The 25595-nt window shown below is 41.1% G+C and overlaps 1 protein-coding gene across 2 annotated transcripts in view; it reads right to left on the bottom strand.

Annotated features, from left to right (window-relative positions):
- The window catches only part of Lonp2 (lon peptidase 2, peroxisomal), a 92594-nt gene that overhangs the window by 55046 nt on the left and 11953 nt on the right, over positions 1-25595 (bottom strand). Inside the window, 4 exon segments of one of the 2 annotated variants that reach the window (NM_025827.3) lie at positions 9274-9415; positions 19791-20049; positions 23594-23688; positions 24949-25112. In NM_025827.3, coding sequence (NP_080103.1) covers positions 9274-9415; positions 19791-20049; positions 23594-23688; positions 24949-25112 — 660 coding nt within the window. 2 annotated transcript variants of the gene reach the window in all.

Below are 25595 nucleotides of genomic sequence, written 5' to 3'. Positions count from 1 at the left end.
TACCTTGGTTTCAAACTCAGCAGACAGCCCCACGGTACCCAGAGGAGGTACCATTTCCAGGCGCTCTAACATGCCCAGGATCTTAGGAGCCCAGCAGCTTGGTCACACCAGGATCTCAGGGTCTCAGAGGAAGCTTGACTGCCAAGAACTCTGACACACCCAGGATCTCAGCATCACAGGATCCCAAAGAAAACTGGACTATGAGAAGTTCTGACTCAACTGGGATTACAGGAAGGACAGGCTCCAATCAGATATATTGAGGGCAGAGAGCACTTAAGATAATCAGATGGCAGGAGGCAAGCATAAAAACAGAAGCAACAGAAATCAAGGTTACTTGGCATCATCAGAACCCAACTCTCCCACCATGGCAAGTCCTGGATACACCATCACACTAGAAGAGCAAGATATGGATCTAAAGTCACTTCTTATGATGATGATGGAGGACTATAAGGACATTAACTCCCTTAAAGAAATACAGGAGAACACATCTAAACAGGTGAAAGAATTGAACAAAACCATCCAGGATCTAAAAATGGAAGTAGAAACAGTAAAGAAATAGCAAAGGGAGACAACTCTGCAAAGAGAAAACCTAGGAAAGAAGTCAGGAGCCATAGATGCAAGCATAACAAACAGAATACAAGAGATGGAAGAGAGAATCTCAGGTGCATAAGATTCCATAGGAAACATGGACACAACAAGCAAAGAAAATTCGAAACACAAAAAGATACAAACCCAAAACATCCAGGAAATCCAGGACACAATGAAAAGACCAAACCTAAGGATAATAGGTATAGACAAGAACAAAGATTTCCAACTTAAAGGGCCAGTAAATATCTTCAACAAAATTATAGAAGAAAACTTCCCCAACCTGAAGAAAGAGATGCCCATGACCACACAAGAACCCTATAGAACTCCAAATAGTTTGGACCAGAAAAGAAATTCCTCCTGTAACATATTAATCAAAACAACAAATGCACAAAACAAATAAGAATATTAAAAGCGGGCTGGTGAGATGGCTCAGTGGGTAAGAGCACCCGACTGCTCTTCCGAAGGTCCAGAGTTCAAATCCCAGCAACCACATGGTGGCTTACAACCATCCTTAATGAGATCTGACTCCCTCTTCTGGAGTGGCTGAAGACAGCTACAATGTACTTACATATAATAAATAAATAAATCTTTAAAAAAAAAAAAGAATATTAAAAGCAGTAAGAGAAAAAGGTCAAGTAACATATAAAGGAAGATCTATCAGAATTATAGCTGACTTCTCCCCAGAGACTATGAAAGTCAGAAGATCCTGGGCAGATGCCATACAGACCCTAAGAGAGCACAATGCCAGCTCAGGCTACTATACCCAGTAAAACTCTCAATTACCATAGAAGGAGAAACCAAAGTATTCCATAACAAAACTAAATTTACACAATATCTTTCCACAAATCCAGGCCTTCAAAGGATAATAAAGGGAAAACTCCAGCACAAGGAGGGAAACTACGATCTAGAAAAAGCAAGAAAGTAATCTTTCAACAAACCTAAAAGAAGATAGCCACATGAACAAAATTCTAATTCTAAAAACACCACCATGGATAAGGCCGGGGCCCACTTGAAGGGTGGAGCCAAAGGGTCATCATCTTCACCCCTTCTGCCCATGCTCCCATGTTTGTGATGGGTGTGAACCATGAGAAATATGACAACTCACTCAAGATTGTCAGCAATGCATACTGCACCACAAACTGCTTAGCCCCCCTAGCCAAGGTCATCCATGACAACTTTGGCATTGCGGAAGGGCTCATGACCATGGTCCATGCCATTACTGCCACTCAGAAGACTGTGGATGGCCCCTCTGGAAAGCTGTGGCGTGATAGTCGTGATAGTCGTGGGGCTGCCTAGAACAACATCCCTACATCCACTGGTGCTGCTAAGGCTGTGGTCAAGGTCATCCCAGAGCTGAACAGGAAGCTCACTGGCATGGCCTTCCATGTTGCTACCCCCTGTGTGTCCGTTGTGGATCTGACATGTCGCCTGGAGACACCTGCCAAGTATGACGACATCAAGAAGGTGGTGAAGCAGGCATCCGAGGGCCCACTGAAGAGCATTCTGGGCTACACTGAGGATCAGGTTGTCTCCTGATACTTCAACAGCAACTCCCACTCTTCCACCTTCAATTCCGGGGCTGGCATTGCTCTCAATGACAACTTTGTCAAGCTCATTTCCTGGTATGACAATGAATATGGCTACAGCAACAGGGTGGTGGACCTCATGGCCTACATGGCCTCCAAGGAGTAAGAAACCCTGGACCACCCACCCCAGCAAGGACACTGAGAGCAAGAGAGAGGCCCTTGGTTGCTGAGGAGTCCCTATCCCAACTCGGCCCCCAACACTGAGCATCTCCCTCACAATTTCCACCCCAGACCCCCATAATAACAGAAGGGGCTTAGGGAGCCCTCCCTACTCTCTTGAATACCATCAATAAAGTTCGCTGCACTCCACCCCCAAAAAAGAAATAGAAACAGTCATTAATAGTCTCCCAACAAAAAAGGCCCAGGACCTGATGGGTTTAGTGCAGAGTTCTATCAGACCTTCAAAGAGTATCTAATTCCAATACTCCTCAAACTATTCCACCAAATAGAAACAGAAGGTCCTCTACCCAATTCATTCTATGACACCACAATTACTCTGATATCTAAATCATACAAAGACCCAACAAAGAAAGAGAACTTCAGATCAATTTTTCTTATGAATATTGATGCAAAAATACTCAATAAAATTCTCACAAACCGAATCCAAGAACACATCAAAATGATCACCCATCATGATCAAGTAGGCTTCATCCCAGGGATGCAGGGATGGTTCAATATACAAAATCCATCAACGTAATCCACTATATAAACAAACTCAAAGACAAAAACCACATGATCATCTCATTAGATGCTGAGAGAGCATTTGACAAAATCCAACACCCTTTCATGATAAAAGTCTTGGAAAGATCAGGAATTCAAGGCCCATACCTAAGCATAATAAAAGCAATATACAGCAAACCTGTAGCCAACATCAAACTAAACAGAAGCAATCCCATTAAAATCAGGGACTAGACAAGGCTGCCCACTTTCTACCTACCTATTCAATATAGTACTTGTAGAGCAATTCGACAAAAAAGGAGATCAAAGGAATACAAATTGGAAAGGAAGAAGTCAAAATATCACTATTTGCAGATGATATGATAGTGTAAGACCCCCGATGCTGGGCCTCTGCTCAAGTCCCAGGATGAGCTGGCCAACACCCCAATGTCCCGAGAGAAAACCACACCTGATGCAAACTGCAAGAGGTTTTATTATCAGCTAGCTGAGGACGAAGTCCCTCTGCCATGCAGGGCAGGGGAGTTTGACCCCGAGTGGTGACAGTAGGGGGCTTTTAACATCTAGCTCAGGAGTTGGGAGGAACTGGGAGGAGTTGGGAGGAGAGTTGGGAGGAGTTGGGAACAGTTCTTCTCTTCTAGGTGTCCTTGGTGAAATTTACAAGGCAGGAGTGGGGAGTGAGTTCTTTCTGAATTTTTATCTCTGTGTCCTCGGCACAGGAAGGCAGGCATCTCTGGTTGTACAGTATAGAAACAAAAAGGCTTTTTGCTGGCTATAGAGAACAAAGAGCTTCTTTCTAGCTGTATTTTTAAAGATCAGGGAAAACAAGCTTGGGGAAATGTTTTAGGGGCTCTACCTTTCAGGAAGAAATGCTTTAAGCCGGGGTCTCACATTAGCATATATAATTGACCCCAAAAATTCCACCAGAAAACTCCTAAACCTGATAAACAGCTTCAGTTCAGTAGCTGGATATAAAAGTAACTCAAACAAATTAGTGGCCTTTCTCTACACAAGGGATAAGCAGGCTGAGAAAGAAATTAGGGAAACAACGCCCTTCAAGATGGTCACAAATAATATAAGATATCTTGGCATGACTCTAACTAAGAAAGTGAAAGATCTGTATGATAAGAACTTCAAGTATCTGAAGAAAGAAATCGAAGATCTCAAAAGATGGAAAAATCTCCCATGCTCATGGATTGGCAGGATTAATATAGTAAAAATGGCAATCTTGCTGAAAGCAATCTACAAATTCAATGCAATCCCCATCAAAATTCCAACTCAATTCTTCACTGAGTTAGAAAGGGCAATTTGCAAATTCATCTGGAATAAAAAAAAACCTAGGATAGCAAAAACTATTCTTAACAACATGACCTCTAGCTGTACTACAGAGCAATTGTGATAAAAACTGCATGGTACTAGTACCGTGACAGACAGGTAGATCAATGGAATAGAATCGAACACCCAGAAATGAACCCACACACCTATGGTCACTTGATTATTGACAAAGGAGCTAAAACCATCCAGTGGAAAGAAGACAGCATTTTCAACAAATGGTGCTAGCTCAACTGGCAGTTAGCATGTAGAATGCGAATTGATCCATTCTTATCTCCTTGTACAAAGCTCAAGTCTAAGTGGATCAAGGAACTCCACATAAAAACAGAGACACTGAAACTTATAGAGGAGAAAGTGGGGAAAAGCCTCGAAGATATGGGCACAGCAGAAAAATTCCTGAACAGAACAGCAATGGCTTGTGCTCTAAGATCAAGAATTGACAAATGGGACCTCATGAAACTGCAAAGCTTCTGTAAGGCAAAGGACACTCTCAGTAAGACAAAACGGCAACCAACAGACTGGGAAAAGATCTCCACCAATCCTAAATCTGATAGGGGACTAATATCCAATATATATAAAGAACTCAAGAAGTTGGACTCCAGAAAACCAAATAACCCTATTTAAAAATGGGGTAGAGCTAAACAAAGAATTCTCAACTGAGGAATACCGAATAGCTGAGAAGCACCTAAAAAAATGTTTAACATCCTTAATCATCAGGGAAATGCAAATCAAAACAACCCTGAGATTCCATCTCACACCAGTCAGAATGGCTAAGATCAAAAATTCAGGTGACAGCAGATGCTAGTGAGGATGTGGAGAAAGAGGAACACTCCTCCATTGTTGGTGGGATTGCAAGCTTTTACAACCACTCTGGAAATCAGTTTGGCGGTTCCTCAGAAAATTGGACATAGTTCTACTGGAAGATTCAGCAATACCACTCCAACTTTTAATAAGGACACATGCTCCACTATGTTTATAGCAGCCATATTCATAACGGCAAGAAGCTGGAAAGAACCCAGATGTCCCTCAACAAAGCAATGGATACAGAAAATGTGGTACATTTACACAAGGGAGTACTACTACTCAGCTATTAAAAGCAATGAATTGATGAAATTCTTAGACAAATGGATGGATCTGAAGGATTATCATCCTAAGAGAGGTAACCCAATCACAAAAGAACACACATGATATGCACTCACTGATAAGTGGATATTAGCCCAGAAGCTCAGATTACTCAAGATACAATTTGTAAAATATATTAAACTCAAAAAGAAGGAAAACCAAAGTGTGGACACTTCGATATAGAAGTGGATGCTCACAGCCATCCATTGGACGGAGCACAGGGTCCCCAATGAAGGAGCTAGAGAAAGTACCCAAGGAGCTGAAGGGGTTTGCAGCCTCCTAGGAGGAACAACAATATGAACTAACAGTAAATCCAGAGCTCCCTGGGACTAAACCACCAATCAAAGAAAACACAGGGAGAGACTCATGGCTCTAGCTGCATATGTAGTAGAGGATGGCCTAGTCAGTCATCAATGAGAGGAGAGGCCCTTGGTCCTGTGAAGGCTCTATGTACCAGTATAGGGGAATGCCTGGTCAAGGAAGTGGGAGTGGGTGGATTGGGGACCAGGGGGAGGGGGGAGGGGGGAGAGGATAGGGGATTTTCGGAGGGGAAACTAAGAACGGGGATAACATTTGACATGTACATAAAGATAATATCTAATAATAATAAAAAAGAAACAGTTTAGGTAACAGTCTAGGATAATACATTAAACAATAGAATCATAGTAAGTGTGAGAACAGTCTAATACCCTCTCCTGGAACACACTCTCTTGGCTGTTTCCTTCTCATTCATTATAGATGACTTCCTAATTTTTGTGTATCTTCTGTGGCCCATTGACTACTCATGAGTGTGTGAATTTCTACGTATTTGTGACTTCCTCCAATGTCCACAGTCATTTCTAGTTGCTGTGATGTTTTAGGAGAACACACAGTACGCGTTTATCCTTCTAACTTTTATCACAGCTTGTTTCACAGTGCAGCATCTGTTCTGTCCTGGAGAGGGTTCCATGTGAGCTTAAGAAGAATGTGAATACTGCTTTTGGTAGAAAGAGTTCCACAGATGACCCAGGGGGCTGGCTTTTCCATTCCTCCTAGTGTCTAATTAGTTTCCAGCACAACTGAAAGTACACAACAGAAAAACACAACAGAAGTCCAGTGAAAGACTCTAATACAAGATACAGACAACAAATAGTTTAGAGAGAAGCAAAGTTAATTTTAAAAAAAAAATCTATCAATACCTTTTTTCACAGAATTACCTCTACGTATCAAAAGCAGGATGTTAAAAAGGAATAGGTAGAGATGTTTTTGGTATGACTAACACATGAAAAGGTTCCCTTTTTAAAAGATAAAGCTGAAGTTGTTCTCACAGAAAGTAGAACAAAAAATAAAAGGGATGAATTACAGGAATGAGAAGGCATGGCAGCTATAGATCTACCACCTTTGGAGATGGAGCGATTGCTCAGTGCTTAAGGGCATTTGCTGCCTTTGCAGAGGACCCAGAGTCCCTTCTCAGCATCCACTTAGTGGCTCACACCATCTGTAACTCCAGCCACAGGCATCCAATGCCCTCTTGTGGATATCAGACACAAACATGGTATACATACATATGTGCCACAAAAATTCATACAAGTAAAATAGAAATAAAATGTTGGGTTCTAACAAAACAGAGCAAAAAATTACCAACAAAAGAATTAAAGAGAGTCTTTCAAAATGAAAAAAGAAAAATCTGAAAACTCTTTAAAGAACCAGCAAAAATGTCTGAGACCCAAAACAGGTAACAGGCAAGTTATTTTATATATATATATATATATATATATATATATATATATATATATATACACATATATATATGTATATGTATATATATATACACATACATACATATATACACACACATATATACATATATACATATTATGTATTATATTGTATAAAGCTGAACAACTGAGATCAAGAGATGATTCTAAGTTGTTGTAGAGGGCTAAAGCATGCTTGTACATACAGATAAGCACTGGAGAAGTCAGGAAGGTAAACTCTCAGGTATCCTTCAAAGGAAAGACGTGTCTAACCTGACCTCCACCTGGAATGCTGGGAATGGATGTAGTTTTACAACCTGGTAACCCTTTGCTGTCTGATGGGTCAGGCTCTACCTGTCTCCCAGAAATGTTTTACTTATCCCAGACCCTTTTCCTCTAAAACCTTGAGCATAACTTCTAGGCCATAAAACTCATCCTTGTGAGATACCACAGCCTGTGTGATTTCTATGTCGTATCAGGGTCAGGTCAAATTCGGACTCACACAGGGATTATGTTTGCCTTAGTCAGTCTCCCCAGACCAGTAGCTCTCAACCTGTGCTCTCAACCCCTTTGAAGGCTGGATGGCCCTTTCCCAGGGGTTGCTTAAGACCATTGGAAAACAGAGATATTTACATTAGGATTCATAACAGTAGCAAAATTACAGTTATGAAGTAGCAATGAAAATGTTATTGTTGGGAGTATCACAACACGAGGAACTATATTAAAGGGTCAGCATTAGGAAGGTTGAAAACCACTGCTCTAGACCTTTATCTTGAGCACTGCTTCTAGGTCAGCAAGAACTCTTCTAATAGATGAAGCCATATGCACTGTGTAAAGAGAATCAATGTAAACATGTCTTAAGCCTTGTACTCACCAGGCTGAGCTAACTGTTACCTGAAAACTTTCACCAACATTGTGCTATGTTTAAATATGGCAAAAATATATGAGCTGAGGCCAGACTCTCAAAGTCTTCACCCAGCACCAGTAATTTAAATTTAGCTGATCCCAACTTCATTTCTATGTAACCCTGCTTGTTTTCCTTGCCATCTGTAAAGTCTCTCAGGGACCATCACACAAGTTTTCAGAGAGTAAGGCAGGGCAGAAGCATAGTGACTTCAGACTTACCAATGGCAACACTAGAAACCAGGAAGTCACTGGGGCAAAGGAAAACCCTACACAGACATTATTTCCATCTAGAACTCCATGCCCAGTCAGATTTCCTGAGGAAACATGAAGCTGCTTTACATTCTGCGTTTATAAAATACCACCCACATAAGCTTCCTGCAGAAGCTCCTCTTGAGTTAACAACACAGAGTGAGGTAAACCAAAACACAGACTGGGGAGGCAGGAAATTCAACATGGTGGGAGGTGAAGGACAACACAGGGAGGCTCCATGTGCCACAGGTAGAAAACAACTGCTTCCAACTGGAAGACTCACAACAGTAAAACCTACAACACCCGAGTGGCTGCCGGTCCTGAGAGCAGAACAGAAACGGTGGATGTGAGCACAAGAGAGGTGAAGCGATTTTCAAAAGCAGGTCTAAGAAAAGGAAGAACAGGACTCCTGGCTCAGCTCTGAAAAAGGACCACATAATCTGTAACTGCTAATGACCAATAGTGAGGTAACTAAAAAAGAGATAACAATTTATAAAGGAAGATGTGGAATCAAAAACGTGAAGGCAAAAATCTCAGTTTCCTTTGGCAGAGTCTGCACAGATGAAGTGGTTTTGTTCTGCAGCCCTGAGCTCCCTCTTTTGCCCCCCCCAGCCTCTGCTTCACTCTCCCTTTTTGGGATCTTGCTATGTAGCCCAGCCTGGCACTGAATGCAGCCTTTTGAATAGCAAGAATTACAGGCATGTACCACTGTGCCTGACTAAGTCAAGCATTTAGAAAATGGAGCAAATTAACAAAAGCTTTTGGAGGCTAAAGCACAGGAGAAGGACGGGCCCTGGGAGAAGAAGACTTTATCATTTCTTTCTGCAATAAATTACCAGTGCTCTGTGAATAAAGAACATGTCTAAAATTTTATTTTACTTCATATAAATTAAAAAGAAAGACATCACAAAGAGGAGGAAGTTTGTGATTTTTATGTAGATGTAACTAGCTCCAGACTTCAGTCTACACGCCATTGTTTTTCCTGTAACTAACTACAGACCAATCTATACATGGCTTAGATATGGCCTATGCTTACTCATACTCAACTGTGACTTCAAAGGGAATTTTCTAGACCTTACCTCAAGCAGCGCAGCTGCAGGATCCCCCTGCAGGCTTTTCCCCAGCTTGTCAACCTCATCCAATAGGAACACTGGATTGTTAACCCCAACGGTCTTCAAGCCATTGATGATACGACCAGGCATACTGCCCACATAGGTCCGCCTGCAGAGAGCAAAGTCACAGCAATGAGGATCAAGAGGAAACAACACTGAGAAGCCAGGCTTTGGGACTACAAGTTCTTAGCTCTCATCAGCACACAGGAAGGATGCTCTATGTATGTAAAAGCATTACCATATACCGAAAGGTGTTAGGTTCATTCTAATTTCCTACTTGATTCTAACTAATTGCAAGTTGTCCATGACCACTGGAAGAACTGTAAGTCAAATAGTTCTGGTTGAAGGAGAACGATTCAAATCTTTTGTTTTTAAAAGCAATAATGTGATATTAACTATAGTAAGTAGATCTGAGGTAGATGGTGCTTATACTCCATTCCTGCCCTAGATGCACTATGGTATAACTCAGTTCAGTCCTGTATCTGAGTGCAAATGTTAGAGGCTGTGTTGTCACATTTGAATCAGTCGTTATGTAATTACAGCAGATGTAAGCATGTTTACACAACTGAAAGAGGCGCCTCTCCCTTACAGAGCTGGCAAGCTTGCTAAAGCTCTCTACTTATTTTATTATAGCCTTGCCTCCACCAGGCAGATAGCAGATGTTGCTTCTGAGAGGGTTTCAAGGGCTGTCTGCCTGCAAGAGAATGAGCACCAGTAAGTGGAGCAGCAGTAGTTACATCATGGCCCATCCAACCACAGAGCTGATTTACAGAGCAAGCCTCAACTGTGCCACGTGACTGCACGAAGTAGGGCAGAACAGAGTGACTTTTGAAAAAGCAAGAACGCCTGAAAAACTGTCACAGAAATGGCTTTTATCTAGGGAAGATGACCAGCGCTGGAGCTAGATACAATAGAGTCTGTTTACAATAAGAAACTAGCACATTCAAGGCTTCAGAAAGAGGGTCTGGGGATGTAGGGCACTTGACTAGCAAAGCACAAGGCCGTGGGTTTCATCCTCAGCACCACCTAAGCTAAGCAGGCTGATCGGAAGTTCAAGGCTATCCTTGGTTGTATAGCAAGTAAGGCTGGCCTTGGAAAAACAAGACCTTGTTTTAAATTGATGATGATGATGAGGAGGAGGAGGAGGAGGAGGAGTCGTATCACCATTGCTATCAACCTTTGTAAAAACCAGAGGTGATGAACGACTCCAAGGAAACAGTGTCTTCCAGACACAGCAGGACAGATGCACGTATCAATTCACAGAGACCGTGACAGTATGCACAGGGCCTGCACAGGTTCAAGCCAGCCGACAAAGGGGAGTAGACATCCCTCTGGGTTCCCACCCTTAACCAAGAAGCTATCATCAGTTGATACCTGATGGCAAAGGGAAAAAGTTTTCTCTAATGGAGTCTCCCTCGGTATATTAAGCAGGCTTCATTCCCAGGAATAGTTGGCTAACACAAGGCAAACTCAATAGTACTTTTGGAGACCTTTTGTCTCATTATGCTTTCTTTGGGCTTTTTTTTTTTTTTCCTTAGTCTTAGTCTTATCCGGTTTTTGCTTGTTTATGTTGATTTTCATTTTTGTGGTCTGCTGGGGTTTTTGTTTCTTATTTTTTGTTTTGTTTTTTTGTTTTGGGGGGGGTTATAAAGTTGGTTAGGTACAGAGGTAAAATTTTGGGAGGAATTGAGGTAAAAACACAAAATATAGTATGTGAAAATTTTTTAAAAATTTAAATACTAATAATAAAAATTTTTGAGAATGGAACATGGGAAAAACAACATAAGAAATCACTGAACTTTTTCAAATTCTTTTTCTAGTGAACACAGGCTCGCCACTACTCTGAGTGTTAAGTGTGGTAGGAAAGAAAGTTGTTCACATCTCAAATTCTCTAAGGGCCATTTCGGTTTTCCCCCCACTGATTTATTTACTCACTTTTCCTCTTAGTCGCAGCCTCCCCGTCTCCTATCAGGACCCCCCACCCATAACCCCCTCCCCTTCTCCTCTGAGAAGTGGGGAGGTAAGGACCATTTCTTGCTTTTCTGTTTTTGATATGATTTTAAAAACAGGTACTTATAATTCTATACCTAAAGTCAAAGGAGAAAATGTTATTCCAGGACCCTTTCTAGAGCAGTGCAAGCCAATAAGTCCTTGGGACTTCTCACGCTTCCCCAAGCCCACAGAAAAGGTCCAACCCTCTCTGTCCACAACTAAGATTAATCACAGTCTATCTATCAGTCAGCAGCTTTCCCGACAGCAGCCAACCCTCTCTTGCTTCATTCATAATCAAGACCCTCCAAACCTGTAGGCTTTTCCTTTCTTTCTTGTCTGTTTCTGAGACAAGGTTTTTCTGTGCAGTCCTGGCTGCCGTAGAACTCATCTGTAGATCAGCCTGTTTTCAAACTCAGAGATCCGCCTGCCTCTGACTCCCAAGTGCTGGTATTAAAGGCATGTGTCACCATGCCTAGCTTTCTTTACTGTTCTTAACATCATGTTCCCCGTTATGGTATAGATATGGCTTGAGTGTCCTTCAAAGACCCATGTGGTAAAGTTTAGGTCCCCAGGTGGCCATATCAGGACTTAGTCAAACTTTTTAAGAACTAGGGTCTACTTGGAGGGCATGCTGTTTCTAATAAAGGAATTAAAATATTCCTAACAAATTCTGAGCTAGTTCTTAGAAGAGGGCTATTATAAGAGAACACCAGTGGACTTCACCTCCTCGTGTCAGGCTTCCTGGTATCAGTGTAATCGCTCGCTCCAGTATCAGCTCCTATGATGTGATGTGGCCAAAGACAGTCCTTGAAAGAGCCTATCCAATGCTGTTGGGACTTTCAATTTTAAAAACTGTGAGCTAAAGAAATTTATTTTCTTCATTATACTGTAAAAAGCTAATTAATAAATACACTTCCCATACTTTCCTTGCCTATGTATTTACTAAAAATTCTCTGAAGAGAAAGATTAGTGTTCTTGTCTTATTTTGTTTTTGGGACAGGGCCTCACAGTGTATCCCAGGCTGGCCTGGAATTTACTATGTACCTGGGTAGCCTCAAATTTGTGGTCATTCTTCTGACTTATCATCCTGGGTTACAGGCGTGAGCACCACCATGCTGAATTCCCAGTGGGTCTCAGAAACCTCTCCTGAACTCCCTTCACACAGTCATTTCCAATACCGCAGTATATATACACCACCGACTGGCTCTACAACCCGTCTGCTCCTAGTCCATCATGGCTGTAGCCCCTATGAGCAGCAGGCAGATGACAGAAGCCGAGTCGTACATACTGCAGAGCACAGGCAGAGCACAGCTGTTAGCACTCTTCTCCCTCAGGGCCTCCAAACCACCACTGGTAAGGAGGAACTTGGCACAAATTATTTGACCTAAGACTCAGTTTCCTCATCTATAAAATGGGACAGCAGTGCCAATGCCAATCTCATGAAGACTGGGAAAGAAACTCTATAAGCCACCTAGCAGGTCTCAACAGAGCAGACTCTGATCAGGAGCTACTTTTAGTAGAAGTCAGGACAATCGGAATCGGGTCTCACTTGAATTGTGCTTTATGAAAACTACTTCTACACATGTCTTTTTAATAGCACTGGGCATGTACAGTATTGTTACTATTCCTCAGCCGGAAGTGACATCTCCAAAATTCAGGGCACTGGTCTAGAAATCAAGCCAGGAAGATAACCATCACCATCAGAACAAGCACGCCGGGACCCGGTCACCACTGTTACGGTGACGAGTCTCTGAATGGCATCATAAAGCTAATATACCACTGCACCCGTCTCTGTGACCTCACATCAAATGGAAAATCCTCACCTAGGCGACACCCAAATCTATCCCCTTTACTGACACTCTTGCATCTAAACAGCGTGTGGCTTGCCAACTGTCTAGCTCCTCGAACACTGCTGCAAAGTGTACTGCTTTCATGAGCAGAGAAAAACATTGATTTACTATGAATTGATTAGATAAATGGGTTTTTGGTAGAAAGATTAACTACTACTTGTACTTATTAGAGGAGAAAAACTTCTAATTTTTTTAAACTACCTTGGAAATGTAGCACACGAGTGTCTATCTATATATGCTCAATTGTTTTGCATATTTTATTATTCAGGACTGACTTCTGTCAGATTAAACATTATGGCAGCACAAGTAATTCACTTACTGAAGATACAGAATAAACTTTAATGAAGCCTGGGGAATAAGGACATGGGTAGTGAGAATGCACACATACGCAAAATAAAAATATTCTCTCTCAAACCTAGTGCACAATGCAGTATAAAAATACTGCAGCATCTGCCACAGAAAACACAGAGGTGGGAAGAAAGTGAAAGCAGCCAAATGCTACCTCTGGGTGCTAGCAGTGTAAGCAAGCGTGTGTGCAGACCAGCACTCCCATGATGAACTGAGCCCCAGAGCATGGCTGCCGAGAGCCAAGGGAAACCTGGCCACTTGAAAACATGAATTCTGGCTGGAGATAAGCCTCCACAGCAGAGGGCTTGCCTAGCATATGAAGACCCTGCATCCTGCATATTTATCACCACAATAAATAAGGTAATAAAACCACAGGAATTCTGTGGAAACATTCCATAGTATCCCACTAACAACTACCTATTTGTTTTTATGTATCAGCTAAAATTTGAAGAATGCTTAAAAAGTACTCTAATGCATTTGAATATATATGTGGTAAAACAAATTATTAAGAAAAGCACAAGGGAGTTGGAGACATGGCTCAGCAGTTAAGAGCAGTTAAGAGCACTGACTGCTCTTCCTGAGTTCAAATCCCAGCAACCATATGGTGGCTCACAGCCACCATAATGAAATCTGATGCCCTCTTCTGGGGTGTCTGAAGTACAGTGTACTTACATATAACAAATAAATAAAAAAGAAAAACACATGGATTCTTACTTTCTTTTTTAAAATCACTGCTTGCAACTCACATATTAATTAGGACTATTCAGCTACTGTGAAATATATACAAACCCGAAACTCTTTCTATACATCAAAAATTTAAATTATAAGGTTAGTATTTTTCATTTTCCCCAAAAAGTTACATATCAAAACAATTACAAAGACTATTCCAGTATCATGTGACTACCTCTCATGATGATCAGCCTTAATACGTTGCCAAAAACTTAAGCTGCTTCGAATCTAACATAATGTAAATGGCTGGCCAGGGATCAGGACAAGTTTTTACTCTGTTTATTTAAAGGGCTCTTATCATCTATAAGGCACACCACTCTAATGTGCACAAAAAATTGTAATATGGAGGCTGGAAAGATGGGCAAAATACTCATACACATAAAAATACATGAGAAACTTAAAAGTAATTTGTAATATAAAAAGGTTATGTATTATAAAAGTAGAGAGGGAAATACTGTAATTCTTTTGCTTTATAACTGGTATCACCACCACCATCATCATTCCCAATGAGGGGCTGGGACAGATGGTTCAGTGGTTAAGGAAGCTTATTGCTTGCTCTTTCAGAGAACCCGAGTTTGGTTCCCAACACCGACCTTCCGCAGCTCACAGTCACCTTTAACTGTAGCTACAGAGCTGACACTTGTCTTCTGGCCTCTGTGGGCACTGTACTCAATTGTGTGCCACAAAGACACACTTTAAAAAAACACAATCTCAGATGAAAGTCCAAGCAAGAAAAAAGTTGACAGCCATTGTCTTTGTATGAAAGAAAAAACTTGAGTATTTTTCTTTAATTTTTTTTCACATTCTGTACCAATGGTGTGGTGGTAGTGGTGTGTGCAATCTATCTCCTGATGCAAACGTTTTGGCTGAGAAAGGGGAGGGTGAGGAAAAAGAACAGCATTCATTTTGGGAGCTCTGCTTATCCGTGCACATTTATATGTAGCTATGCTCTAAATCTGAAAAAGCGATGCGTTTTAAAGAGACTCGATGGTCTTTAGAGGAATAATGTGACTTAAATATATCATGTCTAAACAAAGTTGATTTTTACTCTTCTGGTAGTTATTTTTAAATCTTTATAAATAGAATCCGGACTTATCTAAAGGGCTGAATTACAAAATATAATTAGTTTTTAATCTTACATCAATTCTCCAAACACATAGAAACCATGTTTAGCACTGTGCCAAATAAACAAACAAACAGCATGAAGTAGTACAAAGAAGTACAAGATATACAATAAATCCTTGTCACAGCTCTTTACACACACATACACACACACACACACACACACACACACACACACTCTCTCTCTCTCACACAGGTTGACTGTTATATCCAAAATGTTTTGAGGACAGAAGTGGTTCGGGGTTTAATTTTTTTTCTTTCTGGTTTTATAATATTTGCATACATACATAATAGATGTCTTGGGACTGGTATCCATATCAACACAAAAGATTCACCTATATATCATACTCATATATAAGGCCCTCACACACACAGCTTATGGGCAATTTATACAATATTTCAAACCTTTAAATATCCATACATTATCCATACATTAAAAAATATTTTTATAATTTTATATGTATGGATAGTTTGCCTGAACGTATGTCTGAGTACTATATATATTTGCAATGCCTTAAGAGGCCAGAAGAGGACACCAGATCGCCTGGAACCAGAGTTATAGGCAGTTGTGAGCCAACATATGAGTTCTAGGAATCAAACACAAAGCCTCCGGAAGAGCAGTCAAGGCTCTTCACCACCCCTCGTCCTGTAAGAGCACCTATAGTTTGGCTGAGACCTGGTGTATGAAGTTAGGTGTATTGCGTCTCACTTGGGCATCATGTCAGCATCGAAAACTCTTGGTATTTTAGAGCACTCCAGATTTACAGATGGAGGATGCTCCATTTGTATTTATGCTATTTTCAGATGGGTTAAAAATGCCACAGACCTACATTGTTTAATCACTAAAAGGGCACAATAAATACCATATGGTTCATACAAGAAGAGAAAAATCATTACTGGTTGTATATATTAATCGGGGAAACCTAAACTTGGGCCTGCCTTTACTTCCTTTTCTCGTTGCTATGACAGGAACTTGACAAGAAACAAATTAAGAGAGGAAGGATTTATTTTCGGCTTACAGTTGGAGGTACAGACAGTCCAAAATGGTAAGGAAGGCATGGGAGCCGGAGTGTGAAACAGCTCATGACATTACATTCGCTGTCAGTAAGCAGAGAGACATCAATTGATCCATCGTTTTTATTCTATTTACATATTTATTTAGACAGGGTCTCATTATGTAGTTCTAGCTGTCCTGGAACTCACTTTGTAGACCAGGCCAGCCTCAAACTCACAGTAATCCGCCTGCCTCTGCCTCCTCAGCTCTGAGATTAAAGGCGTGCACCATCATGCTTGCCCCACTCTCTCCTTTTTATTCACTCTGAATGGTGATGCTCACATTTGGATTGAGTCTTTCTACAGAATTAACACAACCATGAAACTCCCTTGCACAAATACCCAGAGGCTTGTTTCCTATATGAGTTTAGATCTTGTCAAGTTAACAGTCAATATTAGACACCACGGTGGCTTACGATAAACCTCTTTTAGAAGGGTTATATGCAAAGGCAGGTGGTGAGGAGGATATGAGCACCAGAGTGTATCTACTGTACTTCAGTTAAAAAAAAAAAAAAGAACCTACTGACACATCTATTTTTGTTTTGTAGAGAAATAAATGGTTTATTTATAACTTTCCTATTTCAGTTACAGATGAAAATTTGTCAACAAAGAAGTCAGAGGATTTTCATCTCCTTTAAAATTGAGCCACTGATATCTTCCAACAACAGAACTTTATTATCTGTAAACGTAGGTAGCAAAATTATTTCAAAAAGTCAATATCAACAGTGATCTGAGATATATTGTAAGGATAAGTGTTATATTTAAACCAAAGAATAACTAATAAGAAACAGACTATGGGCTATGAGATAGCAAGACTGTTAAAGTGCTTGCTGGGCAAACAAGAAACCCTGAGTTCAGATCCCTAGAACCCATGTAATGCCAGATGATACAGTATTTGTCTGTCAGTTCAGCCTCAGAAAGTAGAGACAGATCACTGAAGCAAGCTAGCTAACGAAACTAGCAGAACCGGCAAGCTCTGCTTCAGGTTTGACAGAGATTCTGCCTCAGAGAATACGGTGGGAGGGAACTGAAAAAGACCTTTGACAACTGAAAGGAAAAGTATTGGCTCAGGACAGGGCAGGCAATCTGAGCCAAAGACAGATGACGGAGGACAAGGGAGAAGGGGATGGGAACAAGGGAGAGGGAGGAGGGATATTTGTTCTAGAGGACAAAGAACTGCCTCTGGATAGAGAGGAGACAGACATGGCACATAGGAAAATGATGGACTAAAAAGGTAAAAGGGGAAATCTCATATTAGGATGAGGTATTTCATTTTAATTGGACATGTTACTTAGGAGAGCCTAAGGGGGCTTTTGATTGCTAGACTTCAATACTTTCATAGCTGAACCTTGGAAATTAGCCTCACGAGGAGGAAGTGACCAAGTAAGGGAATAGACCTTGGTGGCTACCTTTAGGAATTTAATCTAATAGTTTTTAGCAAGGCTGAAGGAATGGGGGAAAGCCTGCCAGAGCCTGTCAGAGTGTCACGATCAAGCTGTCCAGAGTCCCTCAACAATCAACCTGGAGTATACACACATACATGCACATGTACACACATGCATATACAACACACACAGACATACATACACATAGAAAAAGAAAAACATCCAGATTTACATAAACACAATTTTATAAAATTCATCCCCTAGAATACTACTTCCTACTGGATTTCTGATAATTCATTTATTTAAACTCAAAAACTCAACAACAGGAATGGTGATTTTGTGACTTACAGGCAGAAAAACATGCTGAGATAAAAACTGCCTGAGTGAATTAACAGCTAAGTTTCACTTCATGCCTCCTTTAAGATGCAGAAAACAAAAGGCTCACCACTTTATTAGAGAACTGTAAAGCAAACCTTTCTTTCCCCTCTGTCTCCCTCCTACCTCTTCATTTTCCAACTACTAGAATACAGTCTTTGGTTGTTTTTAAAAGCCAGTCCCTGACTTACTGGCACCTTCCTGTTCTATAGACAGGTGCAGCTGGCAAATGGCGGGAAATCCATGCTTGGGAAAGTGGCGGCTAAGTGAGAGAGACAACACAAAGCAGCCACTTTTTCTTTTATTCTATCTGTTACTCCAGTTCAGACATTCTCATACATACAGACAAAACACCAATGCACATTAAAAACAAATTTAAAAAGGGAAATAATCCGAAATGACAGAGTCCAGATCAAGTCACTTGACTAGGGTAGGTCTCAGGAGTTTTGTCAAAATCAGATTTCAGCCCAAATTCTTTGTGGCTGGTCTGCAAATAAGGGTGTCTATTTCATTATGAAAGGGGACTACAGCCTCTAGTGGCACTCAGGAGAACAAGACAGTCTAGGCAACAACATGATCTGCAATTGCCAGGAGTGACCTAAATCAATCCCTCAGCCTGATGTGTTCCCTCATTCCTTGTTAGAATCTTTGCATGCTTTTTCAACGCGCATTCTTCACTTATGAACAAATAAAAGAGAATAGGCCTGCCTTTCTCTCTTGCTTGCTTGCTTTCTTGCTTGCCTGCTTTCTCTCTTTTTATTTAAAAACAGGGTCTTGTGTAGCACAGGGTGGTCTCAATCTCGGCATATAGCTATGGCTAGTCTGCTTCCACTTTCCAAGGGGTAGGATTATAGGCATGGGTCACCAGACCCAGAAAAGAACCATGTCTTGAAGAAGAGTTTTTCCCAGTTTCCCGTCATTACCTAAAGTCAGTGATCCCTGCTAGAAAGTCATTGGGAAAATGAATGAAAAACACCATATTCTTTCACTAGCAGCTCAGGGTTTCCGTGTTTCACACTCTCTGCATGCTAGGCTGTAACCCTGAGGTACACAGCAGCTTCCCCACACTTCTTACACATATACTCTAGGTGTGTGTTCTCACAGCCTGCAACTGCCACAGAGCCCTTTGGCCATATAGACCTAGGCTTCCCTAAAGCCTCTTCCAGTCAGGTCCACAGGGAGAACCACAAAACCAAACAGTGGAAAGGGAAACCATATCTGATTATAATAGTGTAGGTTGATCAAGTCTAACATACTTAGTCTATTTTTTTTTAAAACAGAAAGTGAGTGAACATGAAAGGGTGAGCTGTAATGGTTATGCTAAACTTTTCCATTAGTGCTGTCAGGTTTTCGTAAGAGAAAGACTACAGGCAGAATAAACTTACTCAAAGATTACTCACCTCCCCATATCTGCCCACAGAACTGCAATTATTCATTAAAACACTAAAAGAGTTATGGTTATTATTTAGGTAATGCTACTAGGTAAGTAGAAAGTCAACATAATATCCAATCACAAAGTAAGTTACAATTCCATAATTCCACTCAAGTAGGACCGTAGAAAGCCAAGGCACATACTAGTTAGTCCACTAAACAAATGTCAAAGTTAAAAGAGGCTGAAAGACTGTGTTACCTGTGCCCTCGAATGTCAGACTGGTCACACACACCCCCAAGTGCAATCCTGTGGAACTCCCGACCCAGAGTCTTGGCCACGGATCTCCCCACACTTGTTTTGCCTACTCCAGGCGGGCCAACAAAACAGAGGATTGGGCCCTTCAAGTTATTTTTCAGTTGTCTCACAGCCAAGTATTCCAAAACCCTCCTCTTCAGTTTTTCCATGGCATAATGGTCATTGTCCAGAAGAATCCGGGCTGCCCGAATGTCCAGGCGATCTGTCAAACAAGCCAATAGAAGTTATTTTAGCACTTGGAACTTGTAAGTAACAACACATTTGGATCACTCTATGTCTTCAAATGTATTATATTAACTAGGGACTTGGGTTTTTTGTTTGTTTTCCTTTTGTCAACTTGGCACAAGCTGAAGTCATCTAAGAGGAGGAACCCTCAACTGAGATGATGCTTTCATAAAATTGGACCATAGGCATGTCTGTGCTGCATTTTCTTGATTGATGTGGGAGACCCCGCTCCACCTCTCCTCAGCCAGTGGTCCCGAATGCTATAAGAAAGCAGGCTAAGCAAACTATAAGGAGCAAGTCAGTAGTAGCCCTCCTCCATGGCCTCTGCATCAATTCCTGACTTCCCTGGACTAACAGCTATAAAATAAATAAGCCCTTTCCTCCCCAAGCTGCGTTCAGTCATGAGCAATAGAAAAATAGCTAACATAGAATCCTTCATTTTGTTTGATTGTTCTATTTAAGATTTAGTGTCTCCAGAGACATCCACCCGTTAAAATCCCATTCTCAAATCACATCACTTGCAATGACTTTTTACATAAACATTATTTCTCTGGGGGATATAGTTTCTATATATTTTATTGTGCTGGAAGGTTTTCTTTGAAAAAGAAAGTGGGGTGGGTGGGTAATCAAGATGGCTCAGGGGATAAAAGCACTTGTTGCAACAAACCTGACAACCCAGAATCCACATAAATATGAAAGGAGGGAACCAACTCCACATAGTCATCTACTGACATCATTCTCCTCCCAGTAATGACAAAATTTGAAAGATTTAAAGAATATTTGTCTTATTTAGTAGTAGTATTATATATGCCCTACCCCCAATTCTTGACACTAATGAAATAGAAGAAAGCAGATACCTATGACCTCATTCTCATAACAGTTAGGATGTAATGTCTCAGGTGATGTGAGTGTGAGATTACACATGTATTTTTCAAAATGAGATTTTATGGAGTCTTCTGTAAAGTGCATTTCTTTTGTTCTCTCATTTAATCTGTTAAGGAATTTTCAATAGGAAATATACATCTCAGCAACACTTTGTGGGTACTTTATAGTTTATTATTCAATTATCCACACTCACTTAACCAATTTCCTATACTGAACTGCACTAAAAAACAGTTTAAAAGGTTCAAATGTAATAACCACATGGGTCGTTTTACTGAGACTACATAGATAATATAACATATGCAAATCAATAATGTAATATATTGCATTAGCTGAATGAAAGACAAATCTATACAGTCATCCCAATAAATGCAGAAAAGCACTAGACAAAATTCATTTTCTTTACATGATAAAAGTCAGCAAACATTGTGGTGGATGCTAATGACCAAGAAAGCAGGAGGCCAGAACTGACCCAGGTAAGGTACCCAGCCAGAGATGAGCAGCCCCACAGCACATGAGCAAAGAAGGGAAGCAGGGAGGAGGCTGGAGCTGACCCAGGATAAGGTGTCCAGCCTACTGAAAGGGAGCATATTTTTTCCTTGGGGTTGTGGCCACTGGTATGTTGCTCATGCTTCAGTGAATGGCCTCACACCTAAGTGCACATAAGCACTAAGCAGATTCACTGGGTTACACACTAATCTAAAAGTATAGGTCTGGCATAAGAACGGAATAGTTCAGAGTGCAGTACTAACCCAAACATATGGGTCAACTAACTTTCAATGAGGCCTTCAAGACTGCACTCTAGGGAGAGGATAGTCTCTTTGAACAAACACTGTGGGGAAACTGGAGAGTGCATGCACCTGAATGAAAACCCTAGAGCTGTTCTTGGCAATGGTAATTCTGAAATGACATCAGGAGTAAGTCATCAAAATCAAAATCAAGAGCTGGGTATGGTGTGCACGCCTGCAATTCCAGGATGCACGCTGGGGAAGGAGCACTGTCATGAATCTGAGGCCAGGTACAGCTTATGCATCATGACCCTGCTAAAACAAAGCAAACAAAAATCATCCTAGTCCTATCAGAATGGCTACTTAAAACAAAGCAGAGGAAGACAATAACCACCAAATTATAGCCAGACTTGTGGCACAAGCCTGTAATCTTAGTATTGCCCAATACAGGTGGAAGGCATGGGGATCCTCCTTAGCTATATAGTGAGTTCCAGGTCAAGCTGGCCTATGTGAGACCCCCCTCTCCAACAAATGATAAAACACATTATAACAAGTGATAGTGAAAATATGGAGAGACAGGAGCCCTCATATACTATTACAGGAATATGAATTGGTAACTTCAGAATTAAAACAGTACAAAGGTTTCTCAGCAATTAAAATTAAACCTACCATATGATTGAGCATTCCCCATTTCTGGGTATATGCTCAAATGATTGAAATCAGGACCTTGGAGAGTACCTATATGCTAACACAAGACGAAATGTGCTGTTATTCATAATATCCAAGAAATGGAAGCTGTTTAAATATCCACTGAGAGGAAATGAAGAAACGTGCTATATTCATGTAACTGCTATAAGTTAGCCTTTAAAAAAGCGATACAACAAAAGAAAACAAAGCCAGGGGATCTCGTGACTTTCAACACAGAGTGAGTTCTGAGAGAAATAAGCCAGAACAGACAGACCGCACGCTTCCACTTACTGCATGGGATTTACAACTCTCAGAAGCAGACAGAGTACAATGGTTGCCAGGGACTGGGCGAGGAAGGGTATGGGAGGGTGATGGTAAAATGGTCTTGATGTTCAGTTAGACAAGTGTGAGTTCTGGAGATCTACTATGTGGTACAGTGTTTCTAAGCAAACAATAATGTTTTGCATTCTTAAAATTTGCTAAGAGGAAGAATCAGGTGGATCTCTGTAAACTTGAGGCCAGCCTGGTCTACAGAGTGAATTCCAGGACAGCCAGGGCTACATAGTGAGATCCTGTCTCAAAAGCCAAACCAAACCAACCGAAAATTTGTTAAGAAGGGGGCTAGGAAGATGACTCCATAGTTAGGAGCACTGGCTGCTTTTCCAGATGACCCAGGCTCAAAGCCAGCACCCACAGGGCTTTTCACAACCGTAATTCTAGTCTCAGGGTATCTGTCAAAGCTCTTTTGGCTTCCTTGGCTACTGCACTCGTGTGATGCATAGACATACATGAAGGCAAACATCTATACACATAAAACACTTTTAAATGTGGCTAAAAGCATTTGTTGCATGGTTTGACCACCTCTCTCTCTCCAACTCAGACTCTGTCTCTGTCATACACATGAATCAGAAAAAAAACAGTGAATGGGAGCTGACTTTGGGGAACAATGGGTATAATTACAGTGCAGGTGATGCTGATGATGTCATGAATGCTATTCTGAATTTCATAAAGACATAATCATGTGTGCAACTGCCACTACATCTCAGAAAAGTGGTTTAAAGTACTTAAAATCATTGATTGTTGTTTGGTTTTTGAGCTAGTTTCCCGACGTAGAGTGTAGGAATGCAGGCATGTACTGCCATGTCCTGAGGGAATGTGCACAATGAAATCTGCATGAGCTTTCCCGTGACTGTGACTGAGAAGCAGATGGCACTGTGAGCTCACCAGTTGTACTTTTGTTCCAAGGAAGCTCCACCATAAGTTCCAAATAATTTCTAGTCAGAGCATATTCAGGCATTGACTGAGGCATTTTTTTGAGTCTGTGGGGAAAAAAATACGTACCCAATAGGTTCAAGAGCACAGTAATTCCACAATAACAGAAAAACCAAGCATGTCTCCTTACCATGCATACTTTTCAAACATGAATAAAGGCTTTAAAGAGCTGGCTGACAAGTTGTTTTTCCTTTTATGTACAGAAAATAGGTGCTATAGTAAACTCAGAGGTTATCCTGAATGTGCAATCCAACCATTTCCTTTACTTTGCTTGTATAAGGAAAAACTGAATGTCCCCGCTCCCTCAGAGTTAACTTATTCCACTGTAGTACTGGGGACAGAACCTGAGGCCTTGTACGTGACAGGCAAAAATGCTACTGTTGAGCTCCAGCCACAGCTGTACTCTGGGATTTATAATCTAATGAGAAGCGAAAACAACAGAGGTGGGATATACCTCAGTAGTAGAGCACACGCTTAATGGCCACGAGGCCCAGGGTTAACCCTGAGAACAACAAAGTCAGCACAGAGCTCGACCTGTGCACAACACTGAAACTAAAGCAAGAAATTTGGACACATTTTTTAGACCTGAAAAGACAGCTTCAATAATTAGATGTGAGAGCAGAATGCAAGTAGAACACACACATCACCTCTCAGGCTTTGAGGAAAAGATTAGGAAGAGTGGTGTTAATTCAGAAGTATTATGGATGTCTTCATAGGTGAGCATGGTGGTATATGCCTATAGTCTATTCATTTGGGAGGGTGAGGCAGGAAGATTTAAGTTCAAAGCCAAAGCCAGCCTGACCTACACAGAGAGATCCTTTCCAAAAAAACTAAGGAAAAAAAAGTGTTCAAGACTCAGGCTATGCAAAGCAATGGAGAAAGAGGGAGAACACTCCACTGCCCTGAGAATTAAGGAGGTGGGGCTGCAGGGACGGCTCAGTATCTAAGTGCACTGGCTGCCTTCCAGAGGACTAGGGGGGTGATTTTCAGCACCACATAGTGGCTCACACCATTTGTAACACCAATTCAAGGGATCCAATGCTTTCCTTCTGACTGCCTCAGATATACCCATACAAATAAAAATAGGTAAAATTTTAAAAGGAAAAGGATTAGGAAGGATAAGAAAGACAAAAGTTGGCAATGAAGTAACACGCATAGGTGGCCTAAGAACTGACCATGAAATAAGAAAGGAGAAAGAATAAACAATAACTCAGCCTCTAGTCTGTGACTCAAGGTAGCATAATCAAGTTTCCATAAGCAATAATTTTTAACATTAACAAGCAATGAAAAGATTAATGAACCTTTACCTTTTTATCTCCTTGACACAGACTTTATGAGCCTGTTCTGGCATACTAGATGTTCTTATTTTTTTCTCCAGCATGACAATGTCATCATTATCTTCTTCCTCCTCCTCATCTTCTAAAGTTCCTGGGATGTGTGGAATCCTCCTGATGGGGCGTATTGCTATAACCTAAGTAGAAAATATATGACAAAACAAAGTGGAGCTGAGGCAGGAGGCCTAAGAATTGAAGGGCAGCCTAGCAACAAAGTGAACCCAGTCTCAAAAATATAAAAAATAAAACAAACACGAAAGGAAAGAAAAGAGAAGTAATGAAGGAGAGGATAAGGGAGTGGGAGAGAAAAAACGAGGGAAAGTAGGGTGGGGGAGGAAAGCAGTATTAGGCTAAGGTAAGGCAAGGGTGGGTGCGATATAAACACCTATGGCTACAGTCTATGTCTTTGGGAAATCAGATTCAGAACTACTAGGAGGCAGACGTACACATTCATACCACAGGAGTTAAAGCAGACCAGCACACAGTGGACAAGGTGTACACACCACAAACAAAAGTGACTACAAGTGCCGGGCGGTGGTGGCGCACGCCTTTAATCCCAGCACTTGGGAGGCAGAGGCGGGCGGATTTCTGAGTTCAAGGCCAGCCTGGTCTACAAAGTG

This window comes from Mus musculus, chromosome 8 (assembly GCF_000001635.26).
Source record: "Mus musculus strain C57BL/6J chromosome 8, GRCm38.p6 C57BL/6J".
NCBI lineage: Eukaryota > Metazoa > Chordata > Mammalia > Rodentia > Muridae > Mus > Mus musculus.
This window is presented reverse-complemented; position numbering and strand designations above follow the sequence as displayed.